General features: G+C 33.5%; 1 protein-coding gene across 1 annotated transcript in view; it reads left to right on the plus strand.

Annotated features, from left to right (window-relative positions):
* The first annotated feature begins 205 nt into the window (after nucleotides 1-205).
* Nucleotides 206-21,846, plus strand: part of LOC129257174 (uncharacterized) — a 74,266-nt gene continuing 52,625 nt past the window's right edge. The window contains exons 1-9 of the mRNA XM_054895443.2: nucleotides 206-418; nucleotides 6,282-6,500; nucleotides 6,861-7,050; nucleotides 7,529-7,782; nucleotides 13,072-13,494; nucleotides 14,013-14,209; nucleotides 15,770-15,989; nucleotides 19,502-19,924; nucleotides 20,360-20,556. Coding sequence (XP_054751418.2) covers nucleotides 322-418; nucleotides 6,282-6,500; nucleotides 6,861-7,050; nucleotides 7,529-7,782; nucleotides 13,072-13,494; nucleotides 14,013-14,209; nucleotides 15,770-15,989; nucleotides 19,502-19,924; nucleotides 20,360-20,556 — 2,220 coding nt within the window. The 5' untranslated portion in view covers nucleotides 206-321. The remainder of the gene's footprint in view (nucleotides 419-6,281; nucleotides 6,501-6,860; nucleotides 7,051-7,528; nucleotides 7,783-13,071; nucleotides 13,495-14,012; nucleotides 14,210-15,769; nucleotides 15,990-19,501; nucleotides 19,925-20,359; nucleotides 20,557-21,846) is intronic.

Here is a 21,846-nt window from a genome sequence, read left to right on the forward strand (position 1 = left end):
GGCAGGTTGCCTTCACTGCTAGAAGAGCAGAGCCTGACTGGTAGTGGTAGGAAGTCTGCCCTACTCTCAGTGCACATGCTGCTGTAAGCTTCCCATGCAGAGCTGGGTTGGGGCGGTCCCTGCTGAGGGAAGGCATCCTATTGGCTGGCAGGGTGACCGCTGGTGTCATCCATCCCATAATAGTGGGATAAAACCCTCCCAGTAATAACAGTGAAGAGCCAGGAGCAAGCTGGCAGAGAGAAAAGTTTTATCAGCAGCACTCTTCAAACTAACTGTAGTCCTGATTGCTCGCTCACTGGTCCGCCACAAAGATTGTACACCATGTATAGCTTTGTGGACCAGATTCGCCAGCATAGGCAGACACTGCTATTCATTTTTGCGGCAATAACAGCTTTTGCTGTAGTATGTCAGGGACAAGGTAGGACACTGCTTTTCCTAAATTTGTTTTTGATATAACCACCTATATCTCATAAATGCCTCATTTTTGAATAAATACATGTACATGTATTATGATATTAGATTACCTTGGCAGTTCTCATGCATGATTATATTGTTGGATAGGTTTAGGGATTTATCTTTAATGTGCACTAAGATGATGTGCTGAAGCTTGCTTGTGTGTCCATGCTCTCTCATACCTAAGAAATATAAATATAACCTTTTGCTGTAATTCTTTATTAAGTAACAATTTCCAGTTATTCTAATAAAGAGATTTGTAGAATTACTGTTACCATGGTTACTAAGATTGTTTGTTGAAGGATTGTCTTGTATAACTGTAAGCTAATATAACTTAGACACTTAAAGTGATAAGCCTACATTACTGGTATTGTGTAAATGTCAACAGACTGAAATTTCTACAGAATTTTTTACGGAGTTAAAAATGAAATGTATTTGCTCATTATATTTTGGAATGATGACCTGCACAGTAAGCCTCTTAAACATAATCCATGTAACAATGTATTTCATCTACAAATGTATATCCAGTGTTGTCAAAGTTTTTGGATGATTCTGCGTAAAATGATGAGATGTTTTAAACTCAAAAATAAATATTTTATGTAGCAAATCAATTCATTTTGAATACATGTAAATAACAAGGTAACATTGCGAATGGTCCTATTAATGTAGCCTTACATTTTTGGACATTTTGATTTTAAGATTTGTTTATTAATATTCCTATTCACTTTAGTTGGATCTGGATATTTTTGTAGCTACATGTATATGTCAAATACATTCACACCATATAAACAAGAACACTAAAATATTAGCAATACTGAGCTGATCTAGGTTGGTTAAAATGAAAAAGTTATTGGTACATGATCCTTTTGCCATCAGGGGTCATACACAACAGGTGTCGCATATTTCAAGTTTTTACTTTTTACCTGTTATGAAAGCCTCCAACTGTTACAAATAAGAATAAAAGCCAACCCACCCACAACTTTCATTTTTTTCTAGATGCCTCAGTTTTTCTGTTTATTATCTGTTTCACTTTCACGTTTCTTGAATTAGAAGTGCATTATCATTTGGAAGATATTTGTTGCGAATTGTTTCCTGATTAAAATTTGACACTATTTGAAATTGGAAAGTAGAATATCTTTTATAAGTTTAATATTTGTAACAAGGGAGGAATGGAGTTCTTTCAATATATGTATGACAACTTTTCCCTTTAATTTGCCGGACCTGGGAATCTTCAACATGCTGGATTTAACAATTGATTTTGAAAGACTATAGTTAGGAAACATGGAATAATTGCAAGATAATGTATTTACCACCAATTAAGTTATTCATCTATAGGCCTCCCAATTTCAAAATGTGGCCTAGTAAATGTGCATTACTGAAACTTCCAAAGTTAAGGTACAATGCAATTACATGTATACAGTTAGGAAATAACTTTCTCAGCATGTAGGGGATTATCATGTCTGAATAATTAAAGGGAAAAAAGTTTGACCACTATTGTAATTGTGGACCATTCCTGCACGATGAAGAACATGTTTAGTTGAGTTATGTCTGTATCCCAGCAGTCGAAGGTTATGTTGGTGAACTCCAGAGTTGTCAACTCAGCAGTTAGTCTGAGGGGTTGGCGGCCACTGGCCCAGCTAAGCCCCACCTCCCTGTACCAACGCTGAGTAATGCCATAGGATAAGGATCCAATCCGCTCTGCTTTGCCAATATGACAGTATGTACCGCAACCAGACAGTGGAAGAGGTGCAAACGTGGCAGTTCTCTTTGTAGCCCTGCATTGTCTCTACCTACCGTCCTTGTACTGCCTGTACCTTTCCATGACCCATGAGGGTGGTAGTAATTACTGGAAGAGACTCCTCATCTCCACTTCTGTCCATCATCAGTACTTAGGCCATCAACAGTTCTTCGGAGTTTGTGAATGAAGAGCAATTTCCCCAACTGAAGTTCCCATTAGTCTGCTTTCTTTCAATTTCTTGAATGCACATATCATCAATGCAATGTGCTCAATTTATACTCTCACTCAGTGCTAAATTCATATTTTCTTCTGCTGTTGCTATTAGTATTAATGTGTAAGCCGTAAGCCATGATTTTTTAAAAATGCAGTAAAACTGAAAGAAGAGAAGATAGAATTGATAAATTGATTTGAAAGTTTTGAATCTTAAATCTTTAATAAAAGTGCCCAAATTTAAAAAAAATTTCTTGTTGCTTGATACAATATATTTCTTAGATTTTTTGTTGCATATTTCATGTAGGGCCTACACTGTTTGTACAAATTATAATTTTCATATTTAATCAACCAAAAAGTGATCAGCTATAATACATAAGCAATATGATTGAAAATTGCATTATTATAGGTACAATGTGAAACACTGGTGTTTGAAAAAGAAACAAAACAAAAATAAAGGACAGAGCGTAGGGTCCAACCGGCCTATCCCATGCACAAATCTTTGTTTCATAAAAGAAACTGTCTAATGATTTGTTTCTGACTACTTCAAACTTTCATCAACCATCACTTCTGTCTTCGTATTTACTTTATTCATGTATTTTGTGAATTGGACATAAATACTTTATTATGAGCCCTTTTAATTTGATAGAGATAACTCATTTCCATCTTTATTCATTTATTCTGTTATCCATTTCATTTTGTTTTACTTATTGTTATTGATATTGTCATTTTTAAATATAAGTCTATGTTATAGTTTTTTTCAGGGGAAGGGGGGGGGGTTGCTGTGCAGACTTGAATTTATTACCCATGTATCAGCACCTGTCCAAGCTGAATTTTGGTTTGAATTTAGGTTGGATTTCAGGTTGGATGTTACTTTTTAGTGATACATTCTTGTATCTAGGATGCACTTCAATTAAATTAGGCTGCAAGTAACTTGGGCAGGATCACTCTTCTATATTGGTGTAGGTGCAAATACATGTAACAAATTAATCACATTAAATAGTATAATTTGCTTCTTATGATGTGATATGTACATCGTTTCTTTTAATTAAGAATAAAAAATAAAGTTGACAAAACGAAAATTTTAATTTCAAGCCAAATATGTTAAAGGCATAAACTAAAGGGATGTTTATGGAGTCTATTGATTTGTGCTTAATGTACCCTTTCTCAAACTGGTCTGGTTTTGTTGTGCCTAAAATTCCTTGAAAATTGATATAGAAAAAAATCCAGAAATATTATTTTGGCCTGTGAGTAATACATATTTTTTAGAGGAGATTTTGAAAAGAAAGTACTTATGTAGAGTAATATGATAATAGGCCTATATAGTTGAGTGCCCCCCTATTTGGAAAAATATTAATTGAATGTAGAGTTTAACTGGTAAACATGTCTAACTGGTAGGACTTTTCATAATACAGACTTCAGTCATCAAACAATATTAAGCACTAACCAATCTAGGTGTAATGATCCATACATCATGAATTTCTTTCTGGAATTCTTTCTTGAAATGACTGTAGATTTGCATGAGCATGCATGCTGATTAGTCAGACATACAAGTAAGCTTCAAATCAACCAAACATGATCAGCAGAAAGATTTGGCTATTTTGCTGATTATGTAATGAAAGACAAAATATGCCTCTTGCATAATAGCATAAAAAGAACATGATTACATCCTGCTGCAAATTGATCAAGCATGATGTATTTGTGAGATATGTACAAACTTGTTACTCTTATGGTTGATTTGTAAGGTCATTTTCATGCATGGGGACTGTTCAAGTTTTTCTTATAAATCCATTTTCTTAATTTTTCATTTGATAAATGGTTCATTTGCATTATTTGACATAAATTGAATTGACTTTATTCATGTAACTGATTTTTAAAACATTTCCTCTTGTATTTCAGAATTAGTGAGCCTGCATGCTTACATTGTTGTATGTGGTAGTTATTGTTTGTTAACCCAATTACAAGCATGTTTGCAACTATATCTGTTTATTCCTTTTATTTGCATGCAACATATTGCATGGTATATATGTGTTATTCCATCCATACATGTATATTCAATCTTTATTCACGGTGTATTTGTCTTTTGTTAATTCAGGAGGGGATAGCATATAATCTGTAAATGATGAAGTCTAGAAAAGTGAATTTTCAGCTCTTATCCTGTAATTGTCCAATTCACAAGACTTGCAGGCCTATACACATTCAGATGAAAAGGCAAAAATATCTTAACATTTATAATGATGCAAAACCAGGATTGTTGAAGTGAATTTATTTTATTTTGGAATTTATCAAAAAATAATGGGATTTATACATGTAGAATGTATCCATCTACATGTGTTGGTTTCAGTTAAATTATAAATTCATAAGGGAGAAAGTTACACTGACATCAGTAATGCATGCATTTTACATGTTTTTACATATCCATATAAAAGTATTTGTGAGGTTGTGAGAAAATGCATGTTTAACATATTTGCATGTTTGCATGCATTTCCGTAAACCCTCCCATCCCTATCACTACCAACACCAGTGTGACCTACTACTACTGGTACCTATATAGATAATGGTCTTGCAGTAGTGGACTCAGTTTGCTGAAAGGGTTCGGTTTGTGACAGTCAAGCATGATTTAGCTGAGGCTGAGTGAGTATAGCATTCACAATTTCATCTCAGGTGAACACAGGAGTAAAGAAATCAAAGTATTTACGACAGGATTGGAAATTAATTCATTATTTTTGTTTGATGTATTAATATCATTGCATTTATTCTATATTTTTATGAACTGCTTATAGTAGCTTTGCATTTGTCATGTGTACTTTACATTTGATATGATTTATGAAATCAGTAACTCACTATATTCATACTGTATCTATAAAAAGAAATCAAATGAGATGGAGAAGCACTACATGCAGTTTTCATGATAGTTAACTCCTTCCTATTCATGATCATCCATGTAAAAATAATTGCCATTAATTGTCTAGATAATCATAAAAAGGTATGCAGTGCCCAGTACTGTATGTGTTGAATTATTGATGTATGGTAGAAGGTAGTTACATACTTTTTTCTTTTTATTTTGTCAAGAGACAAAATTGAATGGAATTGATGAACTACATAGATATGAGATCTATGAAGACTACAGAGAAGAGGAGAGGTGTACAATCATTTCATGAAAGCAGGTTTTCTTATTTTAGAGTATGTGTATGTGATGAAATTTTGTATGTTTGCAAGAGACAGCATGGACACCAAGTTCAAATTTGAAAACTAATGAAAATGAACATAAGAAATGAAACAATGAAAAAGAGAGGCAATATTGTTAAGCTGTTTTTTTGAAAGAAAAGAGTTATGTTTGTTTTGTCGAATTATATATTTTCAATATTGTTTATGACACTTCATTTATTGCAGAAAAGGTTTAAAAAAATGTGGTTATCTACCACCCTTCACTGTTTTTTAGCCCTTCCAAGGTGCTGCAATTCTTTTATTTTTTAACCATATAAATATTTGTTTTAGATAAATAATATCGTTTGACAATTACCATGTGTAATTAAGGACATAAGTCTGACTTAATAGGCATACTCTATTCATTACTGTTATTTTGATATATGTTTTTTATTCTTGCAGGATGGTAAGTTGGTTGCGGAATTGAGATAATCATTTCTTATTGTGGTTAGACTATCATTTTTTAAATACACAAAGCTAGTTTGGTCTGTGTATTATTCAATTAAAAGAAATATGGATTCAGTTTTCTCACTTCTATGACGTTAGTATTAAATGATAGTAATGCTGCCAGTAACTTGATGTAGGGAGCCACTTATCAACAATGTAAGTGTCCCTTGTATAATCTACATTTTTCCTAATTAATTTCATTGTATCTTATAAAATTCTCTTCCAGAATCATCGTTTTCACTTAGCATCAGCTCGGGAGACCCCCTACTGCCATGTGTATATCGAGGAGAACCTTATCTCCATGGAGAGTCTTGGAGTGTTGATGAATGTACGACTTGTACTTGTGATAATGCTACCACGACCTGTGTAATCGAGAGTTGTCAACCTGCCTTCTGTATTCAACCTATAAAACCTGAGGGAGAATGTTGCTTCTTGTGTCCTTTCAGTAAGTGTTCTCTCAATTTCTATAGCATACTTGGATTTGCCATAATTTTCAGCTTTTATTCTTGATATTTCTTCAAAAATTGTGCTGGTAGTATATGTAGAAGTAGACGTCATCATAGTCATAGTAGTAATAGCAGCAGCAACAGCAGTAGCAGTAGTAGTAGCAATGGTAGCAGTAGTAGTCAGAAAGAGGGAAGATGAAAGAAGGGGAAGAAAAGAGAACAGCTGAAGGGGAGAAGAGAAACAAGGAGGAAGAAGGGCAGGAAGATATGAAGGAGGATTAAAAGAAGTAGGTAGTTATGAAATAATGTTTTTAAAGATTGATTGATCATTACTTAATTTATTTTATCACTTTCCCCAGATGTAAAGGTGAAGAAGGTATCTCCTGTGATAACCAGTACAGGCAGTATATCAGAAGGCAGAGAGAACCGTCTAAGTCTTCGAGTACCCATCAAGTTTCAGGAAGCTCAAGATACAACAGGTGTCCAAGGAGAAGGTCTTTGGAGACTCAGTGCATGGGCCTCACCCACTGCAGATGGCAGGGGACAAAGGTATGAAGTCACTGGTAAACGTGTGGGGTGTCAGTATCTAAACATTTCAGGAATGGGTCAGTGGAATTTTTAGAGACATCCAAGTAAAAGTATGGAAAAGAGAATTTCTTGATATGTTGAAAATGGCAGATTACTGTGATTTATCCTGTCATATTTCCTTTCATTAAAAAAAAATCCATCACAAAGAAAAAAAAAATCACATCCTCTGTAATCAGTTATGCTTAATGTATCTATTTGTGTTTCAATAAGCCATGATGAAACTAGAAAACTTCAGACTTTGAACAAGTATGTTTGTATATATGAAAATGATCTCATCTGGTTTTCAAGATTTTTATGAATGAATATGTATTTTTTTTTCAGAAATGCAGATGATATTCTTTTTACTCATGTTTTTATTTTCACAATAACAAATAGACTATCATATTATCATCCTTACTATGCGGATCATGTTTTTAAAATTAATTTTCTTTTCTTCAAGATTTGGTTATCAAAGTCAGACCCTTGATGAGGCCCAACAGGCACAGCACTATAAGAAGAAGGACTCATTCAAATTTGAGGATGTGGACTTCCGTCTCACTGACCCTTTTGCCCAGTGTACAGACATGATGTATATCTGTACTCGATTGGATCGCGGTGACAGCCCAAGAACAAAGGGAGGTTTGGACTACGAGTTCTCTGGCTTTCCTGATGACAATGCTCTTGTTGGCTGTACAACTGCTCCAGAATGCAAAGGTAAGGGGAATAAGCTATGAAGATATTCTTAAAAGAGAATGTATTAATGACTATAACAGAAATGACAAATGCATATTGTTTGCATTAAAAAGCATAGGATTATATTAATTAATTACTTGAATTACTTAAGGAGGTGAAATGAAACCAAAAAAAATGTAGGTAAACATGGCAGAACAGTTTGCAAATTGCATAATCAGCAGATGCATCAGTGGAAGAGATGACCTGAAGCATATAATTGATGCAGTTAAGCAGTACGTTCGTTTTGATTACGTTTTGGAACGTAGGCTCAAGTGTGGTAAAGTCATTAGCAGTGCCCTAAGCTTTGAAGATGTGCTAGGGTTAACAAATCGTATTTGACAATTAAGGTTGATGGGTGCTGGACATTCCAAAAAGAAATTACGGAAGAGGGCCCCTCTGTTTATGTGTTGTATAAGTCAGCACTATGTAATGGATAGGAATTACAACATACTACCAATAGATAGTAATGCATTGGAAGAAGCATTCATTATTTCATTGAAAATTTGAAAGGTTTTTTGAAATTAAGAATTTTTACTAAAGGAATCCTCAGTAATAATCAGCAGTGTCATCTCTGTTAACAGTCATATTCTCTTTGTCATCGATGTGGACTTTCATGTACATGAATATCATATAATTCAACATTCATATTTTCTAATATTTTATTTGTTTAACACATTGTGTGTGTATTTGATTAAACAATAAAAGAAAATCAAAATCATTGTGAGTAGATAATTTGTTGTGCTCTCCGGCCAACTTGTCACAATTTCATATGTTTTTTGTTTCTGTGCCATGTATACTTATTGGTTCATCCTTTATTGATGCATAATTCACAAAACTCAGTCACTGTTCATTTGTAAAATTTGTGAAGCAAGACTTGCCAGGCTTGACACTAGCATTATCCCTGATCCAAAATAAAAGTTTGAATCTTGGAAATAATTGAACATTTTGATTTCTTACAGCTGTAAGTTACGCATAAGTTATGCAGCATTGGAACATCTTGTCATCATTTGAATTCCTGTCAGATATTGTCAATCATTCCATTCCTTGTAGTTCTTCTTAATAAGAATTTCAGTGCAAAGTGAATTTTAAGTATACTATTGATTCTAATGGAATTCACTCTGTTAAAACTGGAAAAATGTGGGATGCATCTTATCTATTAGAAGAACAGGTCACCATCCATGAGTAAAGCCATGCCTAACTTACAAAACAGCTTCGAATGAATTACCACCAAAGAACTTTTTCAAAATGCTAGTGTTGAGCTTTGGCTATCTAGAGTGGAGTTTATTTGTTACATTCTGTTCTTTAAAAATCATAGTCACCTGTTGATCAAATGCTACATAAACATTTTGTCTTCATTAATCATTGTTTTTATGCAAAGAACATTCTAATCTCTACAGGAAAAATATCTTATACATATACATACATGTATTATCTGTGAGTTGCTTTTCTGTTTTGTGTGACTTATGAAAGCTTTGTGTTTATCGTGTGAAAATATGAATATTATCATACATCATGTTGTTTTCATCTGTGTCGAGTAATGTGATGTACATGTACATGCCATTTCTTTCAAGACTCATACACTCGTATTTGTATCATACATGGTGTATTCACCTCGTGTACCAGTGCTTTGACCTGTCATTCGTAGCGCTGCGAATATCTTGGATGTAGCCATGTCTCGGATACTTTGACGATGGACTTCTGTTACATTGTTAACCCAAATGAGTGTGAAATATCAATTTAAAAAAACGCTTACTAGGATTTAATAACTTAGTGATATATATACATGTAGAGTGCAGTAAAACAGTTTGCTTTGATAATGGAGTATTGAAGAGATAATGAGAGTGAGCATTTAGAGTAACAGACTGATAGCTTCTGCTGGATAGCAAATAGTTATTAAAAAATATCCAATTGATGTTAGTGGAACAAAAGAAGTCTTGGTCAATAATTCTGACACTTAGGATTTAGATTACCTGTAATCGACCTCCAAATCTTTATTCAAAATACATTATTTTCAATATTTGAGTGAAATTTATTCATTGTTTTTTAGCATACGAAGGGATTTTCTTCAGTTAACTTCCAAATTTTTATCAGCCCTTCTTCTAGTAAGCAATAATGGATCAACTGAAAGCAATTATAGCATATCTAAAGCTTATCCAACTAATGCGTTAAGTTTGAAAGTGCAGGATAGGAGGCGAAATAGACCAGCTGTATTTTCATCTACACTTAAACTAGTTTATCTTTGCAAAGTGGTTTTGTAACTCACAATGTGAGGTTGATTTACAAACTGGTTTATTAGACCACTTTAGATTGCTTCCAAGGCCACTAAAAGACCATTAAACGTTAATCTGGTTTCCAGTAAACTCAACTGGTTTAAGATAGTAGAGGAGAATGAGTCCAAGCTATGTATAATCTGAAGCCCTGGGTGGATACTTTATAGACTTTATTTCAGAAAGAACTTGCGAAAACTAATGCAAATGTATCTTATCACTTGTTTAATGCAGCTACAATTCCAAGGTACATTTGAATTCTAACATAATATGCCGTGATATGAAACTTGAATGCCAGATCACAAAATTTTGAGTTATACCTGACTGGCATTAACTCTGCATTGATAAGGACAGCAATAAAACAATGCTCTAATCGCTGAATAATGGACAAATGAACACTCGCTTAACGCTGGACTTGTGGAGCTCTCCTGGAAAGTCAAGCAAAGAGTAGGTGGGTTGACTTTGTTCCTGATTGCTTTGTCAAATATGCATTGTTTATTATTGAATTGAAATCTTTTGTGCACTTTGACATAGAATTGCATCAAAAAGAATAGTATATAGAGCAATGTTGCTATATTTTGCTGCCTGTTGATAATAGTTTCCTGGCATGCCTGCATCTTGTTGATTTTTCTGTCAAAGAATTCCCCCAAAAGATGTAAAAAATACAGATTACATAGCTAATAATGGTGATTCACAAGAAACACCAATAATGCATTATTGCTTTCTTTTGCACTATCCAAATGACTAATTTCTCTGTCTCTGCATATATATATGCTAATTGCTAATTAATTGCTTGAGATTTGAGAATGCATCATGTGGTTTCTGGCACGCTTGATTAAACACCTCTCACATGGGATGTCTGATGTCAAGATCCTTTGCTGAATCATACCTGAAATTATTACAAACTGAGGTCAGAGCCATTGTGAGAGACACTAAGGTAAATTACAAACCTAAAAAAAAAATCAGCTACAGTATGCCTAAAATGTTTTGAAAAAAACAACAACATCAAACTGGAACCAAGAAAGGTAGAGTTTTCTTTCATGGTGAAAGCACTCTCCCCATGTAACATAATGGATATAATGAAACGAGAGAGAGAGGTTATTTCAACACAATTCAAACTATCAATAAATGCAATATTTCTCATTTCAAATGTTAAAAAAAGTATGCTGAAAAGAGTTCAATTAGAATTTACCTGTAGCCTGAAATTTAACTTTTCTCTTTACTTTGCTTTTATCTGTTACTGCCTACTGCACTGCTGTATGGAAGAGCATGGTATTTTTGCAAAAATGTTGTTTCACATGCATCGATCTTTTCATTCATCTTGTTGTTCATACATATCATTGTTGTGATTGCAATGTCATATTCTCTTTCATTCCATTTTAACACTCTGTTTTACACATGCATCATCATCATCATTTGCTTCATTTTTGCATGGGATAAAATCCACAGAATCTTGGGTAAGTATCAAGATTAAAAATTAAACAAGTAATTAAAAATTATTTCCAATAGACTATGAAATATGGGGGGGGGGGGGGAGGGGATATTGCAAAGAAACAGAGCTAATGGTAAACTGTGCAGATAGACAGTGCAATAGATAGCATTTCATACTGATGTACATCTAATATTTCTAGTTTCCCTTTGTTGTCATTGAGGGGACTTTAGTATAGAAGTGTAAGAGCAAGTCTTAGGCAGACATAACAATTTTGACAATTTTAATCAATGATGGAAAGAGAAATATAATTTCTTTAATCAATGGATTAATTATGTTAAAGGGTTTGAGGTTTGAAAATAATGATACATTAATGGTGTTTTTGTTATATCTATTCCAGAAAACAAAATAACTTTTTGACAGTAGTGATAATTGCCAAACAACTGTTCACATAACATTTTGCCCTCTTTGTGGTATTTAATCAAATTGATTTAGAATGCAAGAATTATCAGATGCCCAAATCGCTTTCTTCAATGTTTGGGAAATTTTCTTATCCAATCATTCTTACCACTCGTATTTCAGACTGAAATATCAATTGGTTGGATGTTTTAAATAAAAGAAATTATACAACTAAAATCAAATAAAACATGTATTATAAGCTTTTAGTTTAGTGACTTTAGTCCAGCAATTTACTGCCTCTGTTTTTTGTTTATTAATTCTTGTATTGGAAACTTAGACTTGGATTTATGTACAGTGGAAACTCAGTATGAAGGTCCCTGACAAAAAAAAACTTTCTTATTAAAATGATTGCGTAGTTTAAAATAAAAGTAATGCCCATGTATCATCATTGCAAACAGCAGAATTGAAAAAGTTAAAGACTATGATGATGACCTTGTTACAGCACAAATATTGTCATATCTAGGTTTTTTTCTTAGTAAAAAATTATATGATTACACTGTACTTAGGTGAGACTTTTATCTCCTTTTTGGTCTCATCTTGCAAGTATGTGTGAATTATTGTCCCAAATCTAAATTTATTTTTGTTTTCCAAAACATTTAATTGTAAAACATGCTAATAAACTAGCTTTGTACCCATGCTTAACATATTTTCCTTGATAAATTTTGATGAAATTAAGATGTGGCCTGCCATACAGCACAGGAGTTTCCACTGTATGGTAGTTGCTATTAGTAATGAGACCATAAGATTAGAATGAAACCTCAGTATTCTTGTGTCTATATTTGATGGTGATATGTGCAAAGCATCCATCAAATAATTTAATTTGATGATATATAGAGAATACAGAATTTATAGTTCTGTGATATCTCTTAGGCTACACTGTAAATTAGCATAGTTTGATGATATAAAGATGAAGATAGATCTGTATATGCTAAAATGTTATTGAAACTAAGCTCAACTATGTGAACATAGATTTATATTAGAGTAACTGGAAAGAAAAGTATTAGAATTCATATTACATCACTAATTAGTTGTTGCTTTTCAGCACAGTTTTGTAGATTTCCTTTAGTTTGTAATAAATAATCACATTCTAATGCATCCATTTAATCTTTCTCATAGGTGTACAAGCTAGAGGCTTGAGTTGGCGTTACTCTGCAAGAAGCATTGTAGCTGGAATGGAGAATGAGCTTTTCATCAACGCCACTGTCCTGTTTACCTCTACCTCTTCCGGCGTCTCTGGAAATAATCTTTGGAGACTTGGCCTGTATGGCAGCAAGAATGAGGATGGAAGTGGGGAGAAGTTCAACTACAATGAGCAGACACTGAACAATGTGGAAGTCTCCAAGACCTTGCCAGATGGTGGTCCTCTAGAATTCACAGAGGCCAGGGCCATGTTTGATGTGGCTGCCATTGGATGTGGTCCATTTACCTATTCTTGTATGGATTTCACAAGGAATGAGAATGCTGATCCATTCTTTTCCTTCTCTGTGCTTCCTGAGGGCGATACCCTCACTCTGTGTCAAGAAAGTCCTTGTAGGGCAGGTATGTTATCCCTGTACATCATGCTAAGGAATTTCATTCTAAAAACCTTTTGTATTATTTTTTTTTCTCAATTGTAAATGAGTGGAAAGGTATTTAATATAAGAATTTCTATAAATAACTTCAACGGGAGCTCTTGGGCATTGAAAAGATTGAGAATCTGATAAAGCATGCAAGAACGTTTTATGTATAGTCTTGTAGTTTTTATCCTGCTCTACGCATATGTATATTTTCATGGGATCTAAAGGGGGCAGTTCAAATTGGACCTCCCCAGTATATCCTTGTCTGAAATAGCCCAGTTGAATTAAGGTTAAATAGCCCCCTGATCCAGCAATATTTTTTATGCAATGTCTCTTTACGACACTGTAACCTTGATAAAAAAATACAATTAAGATAATATGAAATTAAATAACTTAAAAAAAAAGGATAAAGCAAGACTTACTAAGTCTGAGGCGAACTGTGCACAAAAAGTTGCAAACAGTTGGAAATATTAAATGTATCTCTTTATGTAACATCCCCAGATCTAAATATCTTCAGTGTTCGGGACACTGTCCTGAGTGGTACAGTCGTTGATGGCCGTGGATCCAATCCATATTCAATGGATGTGGATATCAGTGGTGGTGGATACGGTGTAGCTGGCAGTGGCCTCTGGAAATTGAATGCTTTTGGAAGCTCCAATCCAGATGGTTCAGGAACACGTTACAGTGAGAGTTCACAGGTAAGAGCCCATCAAATATTAACCTTATGATGATTAGGATTGAAATAAGTTTGGGCTATCTCTTGAAATACCAAAGCAATGGATGTGTACATTAGTAGTTAAAAAAAAAAATCATTATTGATAGTTGAGTGATTTATATAAATTCATGTTTATTCTACATAAAATGTATTTTTCATGAAACATTTAGTTACGCATGAGTGAGTAAAAATGTTTTGAAAAAGTCAATTGGTTGGGTGTCTGAATTTCAAAAAGAAAATCGCATGTCCAAAAAGTTTAATATTTGCACTTTATATATCAGTCAATGGAAATGGTCAAGAAATAACAAGGTTCTAATAACCCAATAACAGGTGAATTGTAATGATTTTGATAATGATAAAATGATTAATGATAAAATCAAGACATTTTACAGGCTAGCTGTCAGACTTACTCCACACTTTTTTGTTTGGTTGACTATCAGCCATGCATCAAGTGTTTTGTTAATTGTGCGATAGCAACAATAAGGATTCCGTGAAAATGCATATTTGTTTAACAATGAATTATAAAAATACAAGCATTATTTCAAAGAAACAGAACTTTGTAATTTCTAGACCATTTTCTCTGATTGCAACAGCAAAATAAAGAGCATATTTTGTTGTTAAAGACATGATTTTCTTGTTGATACTCAGCTATTGCCCCCCTAGTGAGTTTGTGGTATTGTTTTTACTCATGCATGCGTGAATGAGAAACCATCCAGGTGAAGTGGAATGTCTAAGCTTCCACTGTGATGGGTAATTTCTCTGTTGTACATGTATTTGCGATTAGGTCATGATTAATCATTTAAAAATTTCAGTCTTGTTTTATCTGGGATGCACTGTATTTTTTTTTCTTCTCAGTGTGATCTATTTTCTATTAAAAATATGATGACATGTTATTGATATGCAGTTTCCTATTTTCTCCCATATCCTTCTCTTTTACTGTGTTTTCTCCTCTTCCATCATATGTCCTTCATTCCCATCATTTGTTCATATCATTGACATTTATGTTTGGTTTTCTCATTTATATTGTTTATCATTTTACTCATAATCATTTGTTATCTCGCCTAATATTTGTCTAATTGCTATTACATATGCATTCATTTTGGCCTTCATCTCTTCTTTTCAATTTCATCTTATGCATTTCATTTCCATCATTTGTTCGTAATATGTTGACATTTTCTCTTTTTTTCCTCGTGTTTATGACATGTTATTTTACCAATAACTATTCATCTGTATGTTGAATTCTTTTTTTCTAATTGATCGATTTTCTGTCTTCATTCATTTTGTCCCTTTAAAAAAAATCACATGATATTCCATTCATGTTTGTATTTAATACCTTTCATCATCAACCTTCTCTTCATTTTCAATTTCTTTGCATATTTACCCATGTTATGTTTTCTAATTTTCCCCAACCTCTTATTATTCATCACCAAAAAATTGTCATAATTTTTCATGTATCATTTTGCTGTTCCATGCTTGTGGTGGTTCCTTCCCGTCCTGCTTCCCTCTTCTCTATCATTTCTACTCACAATTTCCTACTGTACAGGTGCTCACAAGTAGTCAGCAAGACCAGACTTTCCGCCACCCCGATGATCTGACTTTTGCCAATGTTGATTTTGATCTTAGCATGCGTGGTTTGACGTGCAATGAAGTACAGTATGTCTGTGTGGAATTTGCTAAGGGAGAAAACCCTAGCACTGTTTTCAATCTCATCCCTGTACCTGATGAAACTATAATGACAAGCTGTTCTCCAGCAGAATGCGAAGGTTTGAAAAATCTTGTTTATAGAATGATCACCCCTTTCAAACATTGATTGCATTTTCTTAACCAATTTTGTGCAATGCAAACATTACAGAGGCACTAATCAGAGGCGGATCTAGGGGGGTTAAGGGGGTTTAAACTCCCCCTTAGGCTGCCAAATTAAAAAGAAGTTAATGTGCATGATTACCAAAGGTGCTTAGAGTTTCCAGTTTTCAGGTCAGAAAATACAAATTTTAAGCTCGCGCGTTGCGCATTGATTGTTGATTTATATACCCATCTTGTTAATGATTGCAAACCGTGCTGAGAATTTTCCATGTCTGAAAATCAAAATTTTTTGTCTCGCTCTTCGCGTTCGCGTCAATTATTAAGATATATACCCATCCTGTTCATGGTTACATTTGATTGTCCTGTTTTAGGATTAAATCAGCTTGCACTTCGTGTTTGCTTTAATTGTTCGAATAGGTAATCATACTATTGATGATTGCAAGAAGTGGTTAACCTTTCCAGTTTTCAATCAGAATCTCAAAAATTTTCATCTCAAGCTTCACCTTCGCATTATTTGATTGGTGAGGTTTTCTGTTCATGAGTCTTGGAAAAAAGCTAGATCCGCCCCTGCTTATTTGTTTTGTGTTCCCTGTACTAGATAGTTGTGTATATTTCTCTGTATTGTGTGTAACCAAGGAAATTTCCTTAACTGGTACTAAAGAGACATTCCATGATTTATGTTCAAGATTTTGTAGGCAATCGTTTATACATGAGAGCATTCATGTCTAAGTTATTATTATGTCTAATTGATATTATGATGAATGTTAAATGGGAAAGTACTGAATATGTGAAGAAGTATTAAATTTGTATCATTCAATTGTATAAGATAATTTGTTTTGCTGATATAGCAATATAATTGTACGGTTCTATATGTTTTCTGGTGGCCAAGTAGTCCAAATTGACATCCATTTGTCACTAAATCACCAACATTCATCCCATATTGTGTGAAATTTAAAATTTCAACTCTTCATTCTTCATATATTCATTTATTTATTGGCCTTTCATCCTTGTGGATAATGTGAATATATTTATTCAATGTTTCAAACAAATGCACTACTGTCATTCCATTGTGGTCATTTCATCCTTGTCTTTCATTCAAGTTGTGTGAGTTCATTCTAGGAATAAATAATTTTCTACAACTTTTATCACTGTCATGAAGTTTATATTATTTTGGGGGGTAAAAGCTTCTTCCTATTTCTTGTAGATTCTTTAATTTGGATAATGCATCAATAACCAAAATTTTTCCTCTCATTAGTTTATTTTAAATTGTTGATGAAACCTGTGAGTGTGTATCATTTGTTTGTGTTGTGTATTTGTGAGTACATCAGTGGTATTGTTCTGTCATGATTTGTCTTCTATTGTGTCATGAACATTCTGTCACCAGCGTCTCATCTACATCCCATCGAAATTCGCTCATCTCATCGTACATTCTTCACGAGGATTTAAACTGAGTAAGAGAAACTTTTCATGGTGGACATTGATAGAAAACATTGAAATTCCATGAACAGCATTTTGAAGCGCAAAGACATCCAAGATAAAAGCATGAATGAATTATTTAGTAGTCGCAGAGATATCCAAGATAAAAGCATAAGTGAAATGTATAATAGTCGCGTAGTGAAATCAACCAGACAATTAGAAAGCTGTGGCGTTCATCAAACCTGATTGAGGAGGTAGGTTTTGGTTATTTGAAATACTTCTGCCTGAGAGCTTGAAATGAATGAAGCAACCCTCCTGACAGCCTTTGCACTATATCTTTTATGCTCATATTGGATGCTTTGCAACTTTACTTTAATTATTAAGGTTTTTTTCAGAATGTTTTGTAAAGGATCAAAATACCCTCTATGTATAAACAACTTTTCTTGCTTCTGGAAGCTTTGATAATATCTTTAATGCAAGCATGAAAAAAAAAGTTCCAAATTTTCTGGTATGATTTAGAAAATTGTATTTTAAACAACTAACAGGCATGGGAATGCTATTCTCTTAATCTTTTGATATACTTCTGCTATTTTCCTGAAGTTATATTCTCTAACTACATCTTTTCTGCTGCTTTGAAATATGCCCAATAATACCTTCTTTCATAACAGCAATATTCTTTGTTGAATATTTTATTTTGTAGCAGAATCTTAGACCAGTATGTGCTAAAAGTGTACTCTATTAAAACTCTTGAGAAATTTGAGACTATATTGCGGTATCAAATTACAAGTTTCTTCTTCATATTATGATCTCATAGAAAACTTACCTTATTAAGAAAAGTTTATTGAGAATCATTGTGTCAATGATCACACCACATTGTGATATCTGTTGTAAATATTTGTGTCTTACACTATTTGAATTATATTTCTTGTTGATAAAAGAACTTTATTAAATTCAATTATTTTTCCCCATTACTTTGGTTCAGCTTTTGCTATTCAAAGATCCGTAATAGACAGTAAATCATAGTTACATTGATAAATCACTCTAAAGGGAAAGGGGCCAATTTCCATGAAAATTCTTCACTTCTCATTTCCATTTTTCACCCATATTTCTCCTTCATTCTAATAATAATTTCATAGAGTCTTGCGGGCAGTTTAATTTGTAAAATTACTGTTTGATTTTTTGGAGTAAACTCAAATTTATTATTGAAAAGGTGAATCAGCACTTAAATTACCCTGTTTGATAACAACTTTTTGGTTGTTGATAACATTGGAGTTTCACTACTGCATTTCATTTTTTTGCAACAATCATATGCCAGATTCTAGAGAATTCTGCTGATAATTCTCCATGCATGTGTCCAAATACTTACCCTTCAAATGCACTTATTGCTTTTTAAGAACATGATATGTTGAGTGTGTACATCTGTCTTGTCCTTTTGTGTGTTACTGCTATGGTGACAGAACCTTGAAAATCTCAGAAAGCTGCATGTTCAGGGATGTCAAGAAGCATGGTTGATAATAATGTTAACATTGAACTTTATCCATTTGAATAAGTATTCCCTTTGACTTTGGGCAGTGGCTTCATTATCTGAAAAAAAGAGCTGATATTGTCTTGGGGAATTGTTTGATAAAAAGTCATCAAACAAAAAAGATGTTTCCCCCCATAATTTGAAAAAGTAGGTCTTTTTATCCAGAGGACTGATATCAATTTTCTTGGTAGTTATTTTCTGATTTTTTACATTGGCATGAATTAGTCTTTAGGTACTTTATTTTCTGTATTGAGATCTAGTCTAGTGTAAATCAAGGAATATTTTATTGATGAAGACTTGAGTTTTATATAATACATGTTTAGTCCTAAAAAGCCCTTAGGAAATAGATGTATATTTATATGTTTTTTGTTAATAGTTGTGAAATATCCTGTACATCTGATGTGGGAGGGGAATTTAAATTTGATATCTGATGGTAATTTTGGTAGAATAGCATAAGGAGTTTACAAGTTTACGATAGTTGTCGTGTCACTGTTTTTTCGAATGCTGATATCCAAAACTGTCATCCAACAGGTGTGCTTGCCCGAGGTTTGACTTGGCGCTACTCAGCATCAAGCATCATTGCTGGTATTGAGAATCCGCTTGATATCACTGCCTCAGTGATCTTCACTTCAACTTCTCCAGCTGTGTCTGGCTCAAATCTTTGGAGACTTGGACTCTATGGAAGCAAAAATGTTGATGGTAGTGGCGAGAGGTTCAACTACAATACCCAAACCCTTAACGATGTGGAAGTCTCTAAGAGCTTGGCAGCTGGTGGTCCTTTAGAGTTTGTGGATGCTTCGGCTATGTTTGATGTAGCTGCCATTGGATGTGGTCCTTTCACATATGCTTGCATGGAATTTACTAAGAATGAGAATTCAAATCATGATTTCTTCTTTGGGGTGATTCCTGAGGGTGATGTTATCACTGTTTGCGAGGAGAGTCCGTGCAGAGCAAGTAAATAATTTGACACTATTTAGCATGCCAATGACAAATTATAAAGTACAGATCTCTGCTTTGAACGCTTTTATGTTACAGTTTTCCCTTGAATACTTTAATGAACATATTACAAAAGGGAAAAACAAAAACAAAATTGTAAATGTCAAGATTAATATAAATGAAAATTCAAGAAAAAACAACAAAAATCTGCATGTTGAATGATTATGTAAATGTAATGACTTCAATTTTTAACAAATTAGCATGGGCTATATCGGGTTAAATAGAAGTTGTCCTAATTTGGAGTGGACAATAGCCATTTAGGAAATTCAGGAAAGTTCTTATTGAAAACAAATATACGACTTTGTTCCTCTTTCTTAACTTTTATGGTTAGCAGATATGAATGGAATATAACAAACATCATTAGCTAATCCTCTCTCTCTTTTTATGCATTAGATTTGGAGATTACAAATGTTGGCAATCGTATTTTGACCGGGGGTATCCTTACTGACCGTTACTTCAACCCCATCTCCATGGAAGTTGCTATCCGTGGTCAAGGTGTGGGCGTGGCTGGAGAAGGATTGTGGGAAATGAGTGCATTTGGGAGCTCCAACATCAATGGTCTAGGACAACGCTATAGTGAGAGGAATCAGGTGGGTTGAATAAAAAAGTCTTCATATTTATTCTTATAATTGATGATGAAAAAATCAAAGATTCCATGATGAAAGGATATCACAAAGAGTAAAGTTGGACTTTGTTAGTCAGACTGTGCCCATTAGATGCATCCTTTAGGGTATTTGTTATGAGTCTGATACCTTTGATGTGTCTCCATGGTGTGACTATAAGTCCAAACTTACTATTTTTGAATCCCTCTGGGAGCTTTGTCATCATCAAACCCAAGTTTCATTGCATATTGATCTGAATATGCTGCAAACTGGAACTAGGTGTTGCACTCTTTTAATTTTATAGTCATCGATTTGTTTTGAGTGTTGTGTGCCAAAGTTTTAAGAAACCTTTTCGCTTTACAGTTTTGGCACAAACAGATTTCTTCTCTGTCTATTTGAGATGAATGTATTGCAATGGATTATATTCTTTGTATTAATACTTATATTTTGTCAATAGTATTGTGTATATTTCATGCCTCTATCTTCAAAGACGATGCTTGAGATATTTGATATCAAATGTCCATTGATAAAATGTTTTACCTATACCCAACTTGTATACATGGTTCTATCATACATGTATGTATTTTCTTTTTTTATGCATCATGTCTTTCTTTTTTCTTCTTGACCAATGTTTGTGTGTTTTGTTAACTCTTATTGAGATTTATATTAATAATCTTACAAATTTATTTATTTCTATTCATGATTTTATTTATATGACTGCAATATGTTTTCCTCTTTATAAACACAATGACTTATGACATTTTTCTGTTTCTTCTTTTCTCTTTCAATGCTTCCTATCTTTTCCATCTCCTTCATCATTCTGTTTCATTGTTTGTTTATTCATTATATACTTTACATATGTTTTGTCATAAACCTATTTTTTGTTTTTTCATTTCATCATTCACATTTGTCACGGCCATTATGAATGTTTTGTTAATGTTTTCATTTCATCACTTGATCTCCATGTTGTTTTCTCCTTTTATCAACATACCACTCCCTCATTGTTTTGATTTTTTTTTCAATTCTGGTTGTTATATTTCCATTAAATCTTTCATTTTTGTCATATTGCTCATTTTTCATGTCTTTGTTTCCTATCGGTTCCATTTATGTTTTTATCACCATGGCAACACATCTTCCATCCATCCATCTATCCATTCATTTATCCATCCTTCCTTCCATCCATCCATCCATCCATCTCCTTCAATACACCAATTCAACCATCCATCCACCCATCTATCATTCCATTCATTTATCTTCCCATCCACCTACCCATTTTAA

Source organism: Lytechinus pictus, chromosome 3 (genome assembly GCF_037042905.1).
Source record: "Lytechinus pictus isolate F3 Inbred chromosome 3, Lp3.0, whole genome shotgun sequence".
NCBI lineage: Eukaryota > Metazoa > Echinodermata > Echinoidea > Temnopleuroida > Toxopneustidae > Lytechinus > Lytechinus pictus.